The sequence below is a fragment of the Bufo gargarizans genome, chromosome 1 (assembly GCF_014858855.1).
Source record: "Bufo gargarizans isolate SCDJY-AF-19 chromosome 1, ASM1485885v1, whole genome shotgun sequence".
Taxonomy (NCBI): Eukaryota; Metazoa; Chordata; class Amphibia; order Anura; family Bufonidae; genus Bufo; species Bufo gargarizans.
Window position 1 is genome coordinate 702,417,549 of NC_058080.1, and position 15,854 is coordinate 702,433,402.

General features: G+C 44.2%; 1 protein-coding gene across 3 annotated transcripts in view; it reads left to right on the plus strand.

The window, feature by feature from the left end:
* LOC122924813 (phospholipid-transporting ATPase ID-like) overlaps window positions 1-15,295 on the plus strand; it is a 156,405-nt gene extending 141,110 nt beyond the window's left edge. For all 3 annotated transcript variants that reach the window (XM_044276263.1, XM_044276262.1, XM_044276264.1), the window contains 11 exons: window positions 165-329; window positions 1,979-2,090; window positions 2,742-2,847; window positions 2,928-3,081; window positions 7,067-7,250; window positions 9,879-10,102; window positions 10,659-10,742; window positions 10,982-11,227; window positions 12,574-12,712; window positions 12,859-12,989; window positions 14,642-15,295. In XM_044276263.1, the coding sequence (XP_044132198.1) occupies window positions 165-329; window positions 1,979-2,090; window positions 2,742-2,847; window positions 2,928-3,081; window positions 7,067-7,250; window positions 9,879-10,102; window positions 10,659-10,742; window positions 10,982-11,227; window positions 12,574-12,712; window positions 12,859-12,989; window positions 14,642-14,857 (1,761 nt within the window). In that variant the 3' untranslated portion in view covers window positions 14,858-15,295. The remainder of the gene's footprint in view (window positions 1-164; window positions 330-1,978; window positions 2,091-2,741; window positions 2,848-2,927; window positions 3,082-7,066; window positions 7,251-9,878; window positions 10,103-10,658; window positions 10,743-10,981; window positions 11,228-12,573; window positions 12,713-12,858; window positions 12,990-14,641) is intronic.
* Window positions 15,296-15,854: the final 559 nt, after the last annotated feature.

Here is a 15,854-nt window from a genome sequence, read left to right on the forward strand (position 1 = left end):
CTGCCCGACGACACTGAGCTGTACCTCTCTTCTCATGACCTCTCTCCTAAAAAGCACATCAGACGTCTACCTGCTGTTTCCTCCATGATACTTTAATTTATAAGAAGAGCAGACATGTCGTCTTTAACTATCCTTCATCTTTTTTCTTTGTGTTTGTGTGGCAGGAGTTTGCTGGCGAAGGTTTGCGCACCTTGGTTCTAGCCTACAAGGATTTGGATAAGGTCTACTTTAACGACTGGAAAAAGCGGCACCATGAAGCGAGTACATCTCTGGAGGATCGGGAGGAGAAGTTGTGTGCGCTGTATGAGGAGATTGAGAAAGACTTGAAGGTTCGTGTACCAACATATAAATCTAGATTATTTTCTTGGCTTCATGATTGATCCTGAAATAGCTCTGGAGATCATGAAATCAGCCCAGAACCAGTCTTGCTGCTGCATTACTGGATAATCACTGACCAGCCAGATCCTACATAGGTTATGGGATCTTTGCTGGAATAAACACATTTCTTCAGTGTCATATTAAGGGGTATGTGGACTTTGCACCTTTTATTTCCTTTTATTGTCTCAATGCATCTAAAATAAAAGTTCAAATTGTTCTGATTAAAAATGTCTTACCATTTTAGGTCTACAGCTGCCATGCAGACCTATGTGTCCCCATAAGTACAGACTACAAACAAACTTTGTGCAGTCTAATCCAGTAGTCATGTGTTTGTCCTCTTGCTCTGACCCTTCTTTTTGATAACCTACAAACAGTAGAAAGAGGCACACGGAAGAGAAAAACCCAACTACATGATCAGACTACACACAGGTTGTAGTCTGTAACCATGGATACAACTAATTCTGAGTATGAACTGTTGATATAAAACAGGACCAGATTTTTAAACAAGACTTTTTCCAAAGTTTTAAAGTTTTTTTTTCTTTTCTTTTAGGCCCCTTTTTACACGGGCGAGATTTCCACGTAGGTGCAATGCGTGAGGTGAACGCATTGCACCCGCACTGAATCCGGACTCATTAATTTCTATGGGGCTGTTCACATGAGCGGTGATTTTCACGCATCACTTGTGCGTTGCGTGAAAATCGCAGCATGTTCTATATTGTGCGTTTTTCACACAACGTAGGCTCCATAGAAGTGAATGGGGCTGTGTGAAAATCGCAAGCATCCGCAAGCAAGTGCGGATGCGGTGTGATTTTCACACACGGTTGCTAGGAGATTATCCGGATGGGGACCCGACACTTGTTTGCGCAGCCCGTCTTCTCTTCTGTCTTCTTCTTTGCTGTGCAGGAGGAAAAGGACCTTTGATGACATCACTGCACTCATCACATGGTCTATCACGTGGTGATGAATCATGTGATGGACCATGTGATGAGCACGGTGACGTCACCACAGGTCCCTTTCCTCCTGCACAGCAAAGAAGACAGAAGAGAAGCCGGGCTGCGCAAACAAGTGGATTAAGGTGAGTTAAATTTTTTTTTTTTTTTTTAACCCCTCCAGCCCTATTTTACTAAGCATTCTGTATTAAGAATGCTACTATTTTCCCTTATAACCATGTTATAAGGGAAAATAATAAAATCTACACAACACCGAACCCAAACCCGAACTTCTGTGAAGAAGTTCGGGTTTGGGTACCAAACATGCCGATTTTTCTCACGCACGTGCAAAACGCATTAAAATGTTTTGCACTCGTGCAGAAAAATCGCGCATTTTCCCGCGACGCACCCGCATCTTATCCGGCCCAAATACATGACGCCCGTGTGAAAGAGGCCTTAGAGTTTTAGATGCTTTGGATCAATCAAATGAAAACTTGGCAAAGTAGATAAACCCATAAAGGCACTCACTGCTCTGTTGTGTTGCCCTTTAAGTTTTTACATGCAATGTAGTCAAAACTAAATTGAAACTTTAATGAATCTCATTGATTTAATTGGGATTGGAATACGGTATGTGTAATGATGAAGCTTTATTGAGACTTTCTTTATTGTAGTTAATAGGAGCTTCTGCTATAGAAGATAAACTACAAGATGGCGTCCCCCAGACCATTGAGATTCTCACAAAAGCCAACATTAAAATATGGGTGCTCACCGGAGACAAGCAAGGTACAGATAAGATGATGGGAGTAAATGTTGTTCTATGTGGAAGGTCACATATGAGGTTTAAAGGCACTGTCCTATACGAGGCTTAAAGGTACTGTAGCTAACCCCTCCACTCCACAGTCAGGCTTGTCTAGTGGTCTCTATAGACATGACAAGTGTTATCTGGATCTAGTGATATTCTTGTAATATATATGTGGCTTACAGATAAATTACTTCTAGAGGTTGGACCATTCTTGTTCACATATTGCCTCAATACATGAGTGGACTTACCATAGAGGCAGCCCAGGAGTTTGTTGTGGGGCTCCTCTAGAGAAGAGACCCCATTTCAGGCTGGCTCAATTTTCTTCTGCAACTCGTGATGATCTTCACAGGATGTCTCCCTTGGGTGATGGAAATGTATTGGGTACACAGAGAGCGCTAGACCCTCCAGTTCTGGTAAGGGATAGTCTTATTCTTGTGTGAACCAAACCAGAAGGGGAACTGACTTGCTTTCTTCTGTGTACTGTACCTATTGGCAGCACTAGCGGGATAGATGTCCATGAAACACGTTAGTATCAGTCGCCTTCCTATAAACTTGAACTTTGAACGTAAGAGTCACTTGAGAAGTAATGTTTTTACCTTTATCGTAATCTTATCTTCTACTATTTTCCACAGAAACTGCTGAGAACATCGGATACTCATGCAACATGCTCCAAGATGAGATGAAGGAGATTTTTATCGTTAAAGGCACCAGTCCCCAGGAGGTTCTGGAGGAGCTAAGGTACCCTTCCAGGACAGTATAAGTCTCCTATCATCTGTTCACATGACCAAAAATAGCAGATTTCATCTTTTTGTGCACAGGACGGCACGGAGGAAGATGAATCCTGATTCCTTTATGGGCAATTGCGATGTGAATGTGCAGATAAAGAAAGGTTTAAAGAAGTCTCAAGTGATTCCAGACGACGAGCTGAAAGGAGAAGACACATACGGAATTCTCATCAATGGCCACAGTCTGGTGTGTGAGCGTTGTTTTCTCATTTGGGGCAGAATGCTCCAGTTTTTGGGCCCTGTAAAAAAAAACAAAAAAAAACAAAAAAAAAAACACTGATCCTGAATACCGTAAAAATTATGGGATCCACTAACAGGTCTGCAGATGTCATAAATAAGATTATGACCAGCAAAATGGAGCGCTGCTCAAAATTAAGGAGTCCATATCACAGAGGCAGCTTCTATGTGGACTCTTTACCTTTTTATAGGTGCCACAACTTAAAGGGGTTGGCCACTTTCTGGATACTTTGGCCAATGTGTATGTAAGTTGACTATATGACAATTACTAATATAACCTTTGTTGATTTTCCTTGCCGTTTTCTTTATGTCCCCTTGTTGGGCAAATATTCTGTTCTGTCCACACCTGACACCTGTCCATAAGATGGCCGCTGATGGAGGGTCATATGACCAGGCAAAAATAACTCCAGACACGTCACTCAGCCTTCGCCACACAAATACACAACATCTGCTATCTGCACTTGCAATGTTGATAGTTTCGTGCAGATTTATTGTATTTTAACAAAGGAGTCGGAATGATTTGTCTGGTCACATGACCCTTAATCAGCAGCCATTTTATGGACAGGACAGTGTGGACAGCACAAAAGACTTGGCCAAAAAGGGAGAATACTTTTGGAAATATAGGAATTGGTGCAAAATATCAACAAAGATTATATTAGTGAGTGCCATAAAGTCATCTTACAAACACACTGGTCAACAGTAGCCAAAAAATCGCCAACCCCTCTAAGCAAAGGCACAAGGCCAAAACAGCCTAAGGCTCAGAGGACTCTTCTTGTTGTAAACAGGGCTCTCTGTAACGAGAAGGACGGTATATAGCGGCATGAACATGTGGATATTTTATCAATATGTGTTATGTGTGGGTCTAACTGATCTGAAATACAAATGGGTAGAATGCCAGGGGTGGACTGGCCATAGACCCTACAGAGAAATTTCCTGATGGGCCAAGACCCATGGGACCCACCTGAGCCTTCCTCACCGCCGCCAGCTGGGTAAGAGACAATCTGATGGTTTCAGCACTAATTAATGCCAGGAGCACCAGGTACATATACACCTGGCTGGCGGCCTCAGGTGCCCTCCTGAATTCAACTGTATCGTTGTCCTCAGGAAGGTGATATAGTTGAATACTGTGGCGCATGGTGGCAGTATTATTTGGTTCTGCTGGGGCTGTATTTGCACTGCACTAAGGTATTGCTGGCCCCTGCCTACTTGTGTTTCCCTGTCCTACAACATGGGGCCACTTTTAGTTTTTTTCCAGGGCTACTTTAAGTTTCCAGTCCACCCCTGTCGAATGCCATGCACCCTTTGACTTTTACCAGAAACAGCGCCCCTCGTCCTACTTGCTCTGTGCCTGGTATGGCAGCTTAGTCCTATTCATGTGAATTCGGCTGCACAGCAACTTGAGATTCTAGTCCAGGGGTCAGCACTGGACTCCAGCTATTGTGAAACTACAATTCCCAGCATGCTCCATTCATTTCTATGGGAGTTCTAAGAAGAGCAGGGCAAATATGCATGTTGGGAGTTGTAGTTTCCCAAAAGCTGGAGTGTCGGAAGTTGCCTACCCCCCTGTTCTAGTCCTTACTTAGGTATTTTATTTAGTCTATTAAATAGCTGACTATTGCACACAGGATGGGTTCACTTGAATATTTAAAGGGATAGGTCACCAGAAATTGACCCATAGTTTTTATTTGAAACATTTTTTTAAAGAATTTTGTGGTAATTTTCCTTGTCCCCATCTATATTAAAATGCCTAAAATCCTGCGGGTTTCACACTGGTCACTAAGCCTAATAATATGTCAGGACTTCCTGTTTTTTTTTTTTAACAGCCACATGGGCTGTTAAACCCCACTGACTTCTATGGAAGAGTTTCCTAGGCATGCTCTGTGACATGTGCAGAGGTCAGGAGGGAGTAGATAAGCTGCAATATCACCTATTGTGCATGGTGGATCCTGTGTTATCTGATATCTGCCATTGTAATCCTGCCTGTGATGATGAGATGACTATTGTCAAGTTACTTGTATAGAACAGGAAATCATGACCTATTGTTTGACCTAGTGGTCAGTGCAAACATGTAGGATTAGATCATTTATTTTTTTATGCAGATGGTAACTTGAAAAATAAAAAATAAAAATCACCAAAAATTCTAATAAAAATGTTTAACATTTAAACATGATCTAAACAATAGGTGAGTTTCAGTGCCTTTACCAAACCACTAGATGGCAGTGGTGTTCTGTAGGCCACTAGATGGCGCTGCTTTCCCACAGCCTAATGTTGTAATTAGCACTGAATCGAACTGAGAATGTTAAAGATCTTATTAAAAGGAAACTCTGCCTCCAGTAATACCTTTTATCAATAAGGGGCACAACCCCCATCAGGCACCTTACAGTGGGGGAGATGCCCATATAAAGATGGAAAATTACTAACTGCATTAGTAACCAGTTTGGGACAAAATACGATCAAATACGCATTCGGAGGTATTCTATCTAAATGTGAGGTCCTCATTAGTAATAGCTACAAAGTTCTCTGAGTAATATAATGAATTGTGTTTAAAGAAGGGAATGGAAACTTGGTTTACAACCAGGAGAAATATTTACTTTACTATATCTGCTCTCTAGAAAATGATTTCATGGTTTACATTAGGATATAACGTTGAGTAACATTGTAAACAATTTGCTTTGATTATCTTGCCCTGATCTTGAGTCTCATGATTGACTTATACTCCAGTCACCTTCAAAGCTGCACACACAAATCTGCTGGTACCTGTACAGAACATATTCTGCCCTGGTGCATTGTGGGAGGTGTGTTTAAACCTGACCCTGTACTGATATAATGATAGAAGTGTCTGATATGGAAACCCCACAGATCACAGCACCGGATGTGACTGGAGTACAGGATGTAACTCAAGAAAAGTGTTTGCAAACAAAATATTACAAGTAGATTTAAAGGCTATGTATACCTTCACATTGCATTTCACTCATTTTGGGCTAAAACTGATTTTTTCAATTGGTCTTTATTAAAAATTGTTTCAAGCATTTCTGTGAAATAAGGGTTAAAAATCAGTCTGTTTGCATGCTTGACAAAGACTTCCTGAAGCCGAAACGTTGCATCTGGATTAAATTCCACAAGTTTGGATGTGCTGTCTCCGTTTTTTTATTTTTTTTTATCTTTATTGTTTGCAAGCTGTCACAGTCTGTTTTCTTTGACTCCTGTCGTCTGACGGCTCATGTGTAGCTCTGATCTCCTGACTTCATAAATATTTATTAATTAGTCATATTCCTATTAGTTTGATTTAAACTGAGCTGTAGTGAGTGTTTATGAGGTCAGGAGATCATAGATAAGAGCTACACTTGAGCCGTCAGGTGACGGGATTCAAAGAAAAAAGACTGTGACAGCTTGCAAACAGACAGATTTTTTTTTTAAGCCTTGTATCTCAAACAGTTGACCATTTTTAATAAAGACCAATTGAAAAAATTATTTTTAGCCCAAAATAAGTTAGACTGGGTTCACATCTGCGTTGTGAACTCCAGCAGTCTGTTCTGGCGGAGGAGCAGAGTGCCAGAGTTCACCGTATCTCGCATAGCTGGATATCACTGCGCACTACCGAATCCCCATTCACTGCAATGGGATCCTGCAGTAATCCGGCTCATCTCCGGCACAGTGACCACACAGTGACTGGATACAGTGACCAGATTACTGTATCCGGCCTACATGCCGGCTTTCGCAACATTTTTTGTCCTGCTGAAAGCTGGCATATATGCCAGAAAGCGGTCGTATTACCACCAGATCCCATTGCAGTAAATCGGGATCTGGCTATGCCAGATACGATGAACTCCAGCAGTCTATTCCGGCGGAGGTGAACCCGTCCTAACCTGTAAAATGAGGTTCAAAAGCACTGACGGTTTATGTGATATATGGCTGACTGCTGTCTGGTCTCGCAGGCTTATGCCCTGGAGGACAATATGGAGGTGGAGCTTCTGAGGACGGCCTGCATGTGTCAGGCGGTCATATGTTGTCGTGTGACTCCTCTGCAGAAGGCTCAAGTGGTGCAGCTGGTGAAGAAGTATAAAAAGGCGGTGACATTGGCCATAGGAGACGGAGCTAACGATGTCAGTATGATCAAGAGTAAGTCCTGGTGGATGCTGGGAGTCATTGTGCCAGTATAATAGTTCAGTCACTGCAAACTGCGGATCCGCAAAAAAAACGGAAGCCGTCCGTGTGCCTTCCGCAATTTGCGGAAAGGAACGGGCGGCCCATTGTAGAAATGCCTATTCTTGTCCGCAAAACAGACAAGAATAGGACGTGCTATATTTTATTTGTGGGGCCACGGAACGGTGTCCGCATCTTTTGCGGTCCCATTGAAGTGCATGGATCCGCAAAAACTGCGGCTCGGATGCGAACCAAAACAACGGCCGTGTGCATGAGGCCTTACCGAGTTATTTCTGGTCTAATTATTTCCTGCTTGGAAATCGCTGAAGTTCCATCTGGAGGAGATTACCGGAGTGTCCCCCATTCATCCTGCGTTCTCTGCCCTACTGGAGCTGGCTATGTAATCACATTCCCATACAGCCGTCAGCTTCGTCCCATCCTAATGGAAAAAAGTCATCAAATAAACCGGAAAATCATTTTTTCTCGCTGATGTAAATGTTTCCACCTTGGGCAAAATATATAGGCGAATGAGAAAAATCTGAGCTTGTCCTTAAAGGGACACTTCCATCAGACAGAGGTATTTTTTTAACCCCTGAGTGACCAGCCTGTTTTGGGCCTTAATGACCACGTGATTTTTTCTTTTCATTTTCTCATTGTTGCATTCCATGAGTTAATCATTTTTCCGTCCACATAGTTGTATGAAGACTTGTTTTTTGAGGGACAAGTTGTGTTTTTTTATGGCTCCATTTTAGGTAGACATAACTTAGTTATTAACTTCTATTAACTCTTTCTGTGGCAGTATCGCCACTGAGTTTTTACATGATACATTTTGTGGTGTTCATTTTTCCATAGGAGACCCAGCCTATGGGTGGTCACTAAGGGGTTAAACACACTGAGTCAGATTATTCAAAATGCAGCAGAATTCAGGTGCGGTTTGTACCAAAAGAAATTGGCGTACATGCCTAGTCCCGCATTTATAAATCATTTTACATACGTTTTACGTTTCGACTGACAAGGGGTGCAGCTTAACAAAAGAGGGGGTGGCTTCCTAGGAAGGGACATAGCTTAGGATGCACCATTGTGTACCAAAAAAATCACACATTTTTGGGTGTGAACTAAGGCAACAAATAGGTGGTGTAAAGTTAAAGTAGACAGGATAACGGTGTCTCGGATTTGTCATCCGGCACCTGCCACTGTGATAAATCTGGCAAAATATAAGACTGTCTTGTCTAACTATAAGGCAGAATTACTAAATCAGCCCCAATACCCATAGAAAACATTTATTTATTTTTAGAATTTTTGACTTTTGTTCTTTTTAGGGTACTTTCACACTAGCGTTTTTCTTTTCCGGCATAGAGTTCCGTCACAGGGGCTCTATACCGGAAAAGAACTGATCAGGCGTATCCCCATGCATTCTGATTGGAGAGTAATCCGTTCAGTTTGCATCAGGATGTCTTCAGTTCAGTCGTTTTGACTGATCAGGCAAAAGAGAAAACCGTAGCATGCTACGGTTTTCTCTCCGGCGAAAAAAACTGAAGACATGCCTGAACGCCGGATCCGGCATTTTTTCCCAGAGGAATGTATTAGCGCCGGATCCGGCATTCAGAATACCGGAATGCCGGATCCGTCGTTCCGGCATGCGCAGATCGGTAAAAATGAGAAAAATGTACAAGACGGATCCGTCGGTCCGCATGACAAGCAGAGAGACGGATCTGTCCTTGCAATGCATTTGTGAGACGGATCCGCATCCGGATCCGTCTCACAAATGCTTTCAGTCAGCAGCAGATCGGCGGATCCGGCGGCCAGTTCCGACGACGGAACTGCCCGCCGGATCAAACTGCCGCAAGTGTGAAAGTAGCCTTACTTTGTCAGTGCTATGCCATGAAAACTCAAATACCAAATATTACCCTTCTGTAGCAGTAATCTCAGAGACATAAAGGTTTTTCAGGGAAAGAAAACTAATCACAGTTCACTACACTGCTGCACAGAGAAGGGTAATATTTGGTATTTGTTTGGTAATATTTGGTATTTATCTGCAAGGTAATCCTCATTAGAATAGTACATAGAGGACTGCAATGGTCCTGGAATCCTTGCGGTCTAATGGTTTGGTACACAAGTTGAGGATGTCTAACAGTTCAGATCTCCAGTTTAAGATGTCCAGGGGTCTTGACCCTGTTGTTTAATATTTTTGTGCTATGGAGTATGGACCCTGTTCCCCAGCCCAGTATGTCTAGAGTTTTTATCCCTCAGTCCTTTGTGTTTTTTCATGTCCCAGTCAAAAATGTCCAGTAGTTTGATGTCCCAGTTTCAGGTACCAGTGGCCCAGTTCAGTTTTGTGGCCCATTCTTTGATGTTCTTACATTTCATGCCATAATCACGTTAGCCTCTCCATTCTCTGGGATCAGACAGACACCTCCTGTGGTCAGCACTGGTACTGCAGCAGCTGGAGCTGATTTATGGTTATCAGGGTACTGAAGGACCCTCCCATGGACATATCCAGCTTCTGGACTCTCTGTAAAGATAATGATCTGCCCCACTGGTATTACAGTATGAATGGATATATCCACTGACCACAGAGCTAATGATTTTCATGTCTTCCGCCAGCGGCTCACATCGGAGTGGGAATCAGTGGGCAAGAGGGGATGCAAGCCGTGCTGTCCAGTGACTTCTCCTTTGCCCAATTTCGATACCTGCAGCGCCTCCTCCTGGTGCACGGCCGCTGGTCCTATAACCGCATGTGCCAGTTCCTGAGATACTTTTTCTACAAAAATTTCACCTTCACCCTTGTTCATTTCTGGTATGGATTCTTTTGTGGCTTCTCTGCTCAGGTGAGACAATACGCTTCTTGGCACAGAGTCCATTTATGTCATCATTTTCTGGAGGATATAAGGGAGATGGGGTTAGGCATGGTTCTCGTCTGCCCATCACATAATCGTACTACTGACTACATATGATTATACATAATCCCACGACTTAGGCCTCATTCACACATCCGTGTCCATGATGACATCCGTGACAAGATGGTCAGTGGTTCATCCGTGAAGATGTCCATGAAGAATCCATGTTTGGTCCGTGTGTCTGTTTTTTGCCCTCCATGTGTCATTCATATTCCATGCACTAGGCTGAAAATTAATTTCCAGAGCATCTCCTACCAATGGTCCATGAAGACGACAGACCAAACACGGATGGCATCCGTCTTGGGTTTGTGGTTTCCACACGCCCATGAACTAGGAAACGACTGATGTGTGAATACATGCATTAAAGTCAGTGGGTATATGTGAAAGAGGCCTAATGCTCCTACAGAGGTTCAGTGCTGCCATCTTGTGGCCATTACATTGTACTGCAGCTCAGCCATGACCCATCTTGTGCTTTGTGTATTCACAGACTGTATACGATCAGTGGTTCATCACCATGTACAATCTGGTGTACACCTCACTGCCGGTGCTGGGGATGAGTCTATTTGATCAGGTAATGTACTACAATTTGTATTGCATTAGGTTGAAGCAGTAAATGAATGTTGTTGAGTCTTTCTCCTCGAACCACGAGGTTAACATTTCTATTTGTCCATGAAAGCTTCATGCTAAGCAGCGTCGCCACCATTACTCCCCGGGGGATTGTAACCCAGACTCCTGACTGGTAAATCTGTGGGTGGTGTGTCATGGGAGAAGCAGATTTCAGTTTAATTCTCTGCTGCATTGTGTTCCCAGGATGTGGACGACCGCTGGAGCATGGAGTATCCGCAGCTGTATGAGCCCGGCCAGCTAAACCGTTACTTTAATATAAAGGAGTTTGTGAAGTGTGTGATCCACGGCATCTACAGCTCCCTCGTTCTGTTCTTTGTGCCTTATGGAGCCTTGTACGACACAGTGCGAGATGACGGCAAAGCCATATCTGACTACCAGTCCTTTGCCTTGATGGCTCAGACCTGCCTGCTGCTTGTGGTGTCTGCACAGGTGAGTCCGCTGCCTCCTGCCATGTTTATGCTGCCCATTGTGCTGTCAGTGCAAGTGTCAGTGTGTCACTGTCCTGTACCCCAAGTGTCAGCGTGTCACTGTCCTGTACCCCAAGTGTCAGCGTGTCACTGTCCTGTACCCCAAGTGTCAGCGTGTCACTGTCCTGTACCCCAAGTGTCAGCGTGTCACTGTCCTGTACCCCAAGTGTCAGCGTGTCACTGTCCTGTACCCCAAGTGTCAGCGTGTCACTGTCCTGTACCCCAAGTGTCAGCGTGTCACTGTCCTGTACCCCAAGTGTCAGCGTGTCATTGTCCTGTACCCCAAGTGTCAGCGTGTCACTGTCCTGTACCCCAAGTGTCAGCGTGTCATTGTCCTGTACCCCAAGTGTCAGCGTGTCACTGTCCTGTACCCCAAGTGTCAGTGTGTCACTGTCCTGTACCCCAAGTGTCAACGTGTCACTGTCCTGTACCCCAAGTGTCAGCGTGTCACTGTCCTGTACCCCAAGTGTCAACGTGTCACTGTCCTGTACCCCAGTGTCAGCGTGTCACTGTCCTGTACCCCAAGTGTCAGCGTGTCACTGTCCTGTACCACAAGTGTCAGCGTTTCACTGTCCTGTACCCCAAGTGTCAGCGTTTCACTCTCCTGTACCCCAAGTGTCAGCGTGTCACTGTCCTGTACCCCAAGTGTCAGCGTTTCACTCTCCTGTACCCCAAGTATCAGCGTGTCACTGTCCTGTACCCCAAGTATCAGCGTGTCACTGTCCTGTACCCCAAGTGTCAGCTTGTCACTGTCCTGTACCCCAAGTGTCAGCGTGTCACTGTCCTGTACCCCAAGTGTCAGCGTGTCACTGTCCTGTACCCCAAGTGTCAGCGTGTCACTGTCCTGTACCCCAAGTATCAGCGTGTCATTGTCCTGTACCCCAAGTATCAGCGTGTCACTGTCCTGTACCCCAAGTGTCAGCGTGTCATTGTCATGTACCCCAAGTATCAGCGTGTCATTGTCCTGTACCCCAAGTGTCAGCGTGTCACTGTCCTGTACCCCAAGTGTCAGCGTGTCACTGTCCTGTACCCCAAGTGTCAGTGTGTCACTGTCTTGTACCCCAAGTATCAGCGTGTCACTGTCCTGTACCCCAAGTATCAGCGTGTCACTGTCCTGTTCCCCAAGTATCAGCGTGTCACTGTCCTGTACCCCAAGTGTCAGCGTGTCACTGTCCTGTACCCCAAATATCAGCGTGTCATTGTCCTGTACCCCAAGTGTCAGTGTTATTATCCTGTAGCCCAAGTGTCAGTCATTGTCTTGTCATTTTAACTGTGACACTCTTACCATCCTTTATCTTGCCTCCTTAGATTGCTCTGGACACAACTTACTGGACAGCAGTCAACCAGTTCTTCATCTGGGGCAGTTTGGCCGTGTTCTTTGCCATCAGTTTCACCATGTATAGTGACGGCATGTACCTGATCTTCACAGGCTCATTCCCCTTCATTGGTAAGTGACTTGTGCACAAATTTACATCAGTCTTATGATATACAGAGAAATTATGTGTCATATCCAAGGGCAGGCAGACTAAGGGTAATTCCACCAGTGTAGTATTTATACATAGATACAATGTGCCATGTTTTCTTCTCCTCCAGGCACGGCTCGTAATACTCTAAACCAGCCCAGCATCTGGCTTGCCATCTTCCTGACCATGGTGCTCTGTGTCCTGCCAGTGGTGGCCTACAGATTCCTGAGGTCACAGCTGAAACCAACATTCAATGACAGGGTAAGAAGCAGCTGCCGTCAGCTTTGTTTGAATCTGAGCCTTTGTGAACTAGGGTTGCCACCTGGCTAATAGGCCACTGACCGCTGCTGGTATTTAATTTTTATCAGCACATAAAAGTGCCAATAATTTTCAGTAGCCAAGAAGGTATGATATAACTCCTTGCTATTGAAATCTATATATCAGGCCCTATACCACCTAGAGATATGAGCCAGGTCTTATTTTAAAGCTAAGATTCTTTAAAACAAGACTTGGCTCATATCTCCAGGTGCTATACAGCCTGAGATAGTCAAGGCTGAAGCAGCCGGTTAGTGGGGAAGTGCTGACAGGGTGCTGGGACAGGAGGAGAGGTATGTACAGTGTCTCACAAAAGTGAGTACACCCGTAACTTTTTGGTAAATATTTTATTATACCTTTTTCATGGGACAACACTGAAGATCAGACACTTTGATACAATGTAAAGTAGTCAGTGTACAGGTTGTATAACAGTGTAAATTTGGTGTGCCCTCAAAATAACTCGTGGTGGTGGGAGTGTCATGGTTTGGGGCTGCATGAGTGCTGCATGAGTGCTGCCGGCTGTGGGGAGCTACAGTTTATTGAGGGAACCATGAAAGCCAACATGTACTGTGACATACTGAAGCAGAGCATGATCCTCTCCCCTCGGAAACTGGGCCGCAAAGCAGTAAACAACATGATAACGACCCCAAACACACCTCCAAGACAACCACTGCCATGCTAAAGAAACTGAGGGTAAAGGCGCTGGACTGGCCAAGCATGTCTCCAGACCTAAACCCTATTGAGCATCTGTGGGGCATCCTCAAACAGAAGGAGGAGGAAAACAAGGTCTCTTAACATCCATCAGCTCCGTGATGTCGTCATGGAGGAGTGTAAGAGGATTCCAGTGGAAACCTGTGGGGCTCTAGTGAACTCCATGCCCAAGAGAGTTAGGGCAGTGCTGGAAAATAATGGTGGCCACACAAAATATTGACACTTTGGACACAATGTGGCCATTTTCACTTAGGGGTGTACTCACTTTTGTTGCCAGCGGTTTAGACATTAATGGCTGTGTGTTGAGTTATTTTGAGGGCACACCAGATTTACAGTTATACAAGCTGTACACTGACTACTTTACATTGTATCAGATCTTCAGTGTTGTCCCAGGAAAAGATATAATAAAATATTTACAAACATGTGAGGGGTGTACTCACTTTTGTGAGATACTGTATATTGTACATGACCCCAGGGAGGGGCAAGGCTGCCATCAGGTCAACATTTTTATTTTGGTTGCTCTGATCAATTCTAGGAGCAGAATAATGAAAATATAGAAACAGGCATTGCAGGGAAATGATGGAAACAAACACCACCTGACAGACCTTTTGACTATGATGGGGTTTGGTTTCCATTAGAAAACCTGGCCTTTTACCGGCCAAAAAACCCCAGAGTGCTGAGCTATTCTTTCTGGTATTTTTGACAGAATCTGCAATGGAGGCTGTTAATGGACCCTGCAATACTGATGTGAATGAGGCCTAACATGGGCTTCTGTGGCTATGTTCACATCCGCGCTAATACCTTCTGTCTATCATCTATCTATCTCATATTGATAAACAGATTTATTTTGTTTCAATAAATATAACAATGATTTCTTTACCTCACAGATTCAGAAAAAGATCAGGGAAGCAAAAAAGCGCCCAATTCCGCCACCACGCAGAGCCCGGATACGCCGCACCAGCTCCCGCCGGTCTGGTTACGCCTTCTCCCATACACAGGGTTACGGAGACCTCATTACTTCAGGCAAAACCTTCCGTTCCAAGATACCTTTCCACCAAACAGGGAAATTCTCCCCCAATGAGAGAAGTCGGAATTACAACTGAGGGCAGAATAACGCCAATCCGTGGCTATGAATGTCACCACGCCCCGAGAAAGGAAGGGACAAAACATCAGGGCTGGTTTTCGACTTTTCTTATCATGCAGCTAGTTGTGGGTGAACAAGACTGGATAAAAAGTCATATATGCCAGTGGCCTCCATGTTTACGTCATGCAGTGGCCATCTTGGATCTGGGATTTTAAAGGGACAGCAGCTGTTTACTAAAGATTTGTATTATTTAAATGTAACATTTCCGAGCATCAGTGCCAAGCATCTGACCACACAGGGATCTACACATTGCCAAAGGACGATAAAGCCTATTTTTGTAACGCGTTCTATGGACCTCAGCATCCTCGTGGCCTTCTTCTCTTACCGAAAACCGTTTAACTTGCCTTAATTTTTCTTTTCAGCCTAAGGCCTCATGCACACGATCGTATGTCTTTTATGGCCAGCAAAAAACGGATCCTCAGAAAATACGGATGACGTCCATGTGCATTCAGTATTTAGCAGCCGGCCCCTAATAGAACAGTACTATCCTTGTCCGTAATGCGGACAATAATAGGACATGTTCTATTTTTTTGCAGAAACGGAATGCACACGGAGTACCTTCTGTTTTTTTTTTTTTTGCGGACCTATTGAAATTAATGGTTCCATATACGGAACGGACGCGGAAAGAAAATGCGTTCGCGTGCATGAGCCCTAAGTGGAAGATGAAATATAAAAATATCCGTCCCTTTTATTGCACAGTAATTTTTTAAAATTTTTATACCTTTTTTACAAGGATTTGTAAATTCCTGGCAGGATTAGGATTAAATGCTGCCTCTGACGCTCACCCATTATTTACATATCCATGGAGATCTGATTTCAGAAGTTCGCAGCCCTTTATTTGACCCAGTACTGTTGTAGTTTAAGCCTCTTTATGTAAATCAGCAGTAAACGCAGCGAGACGGAGCGGCGCGGAGGTGACGAAGGGCCCGACCGGTGTCCTGTAAATAAAGCTCAGT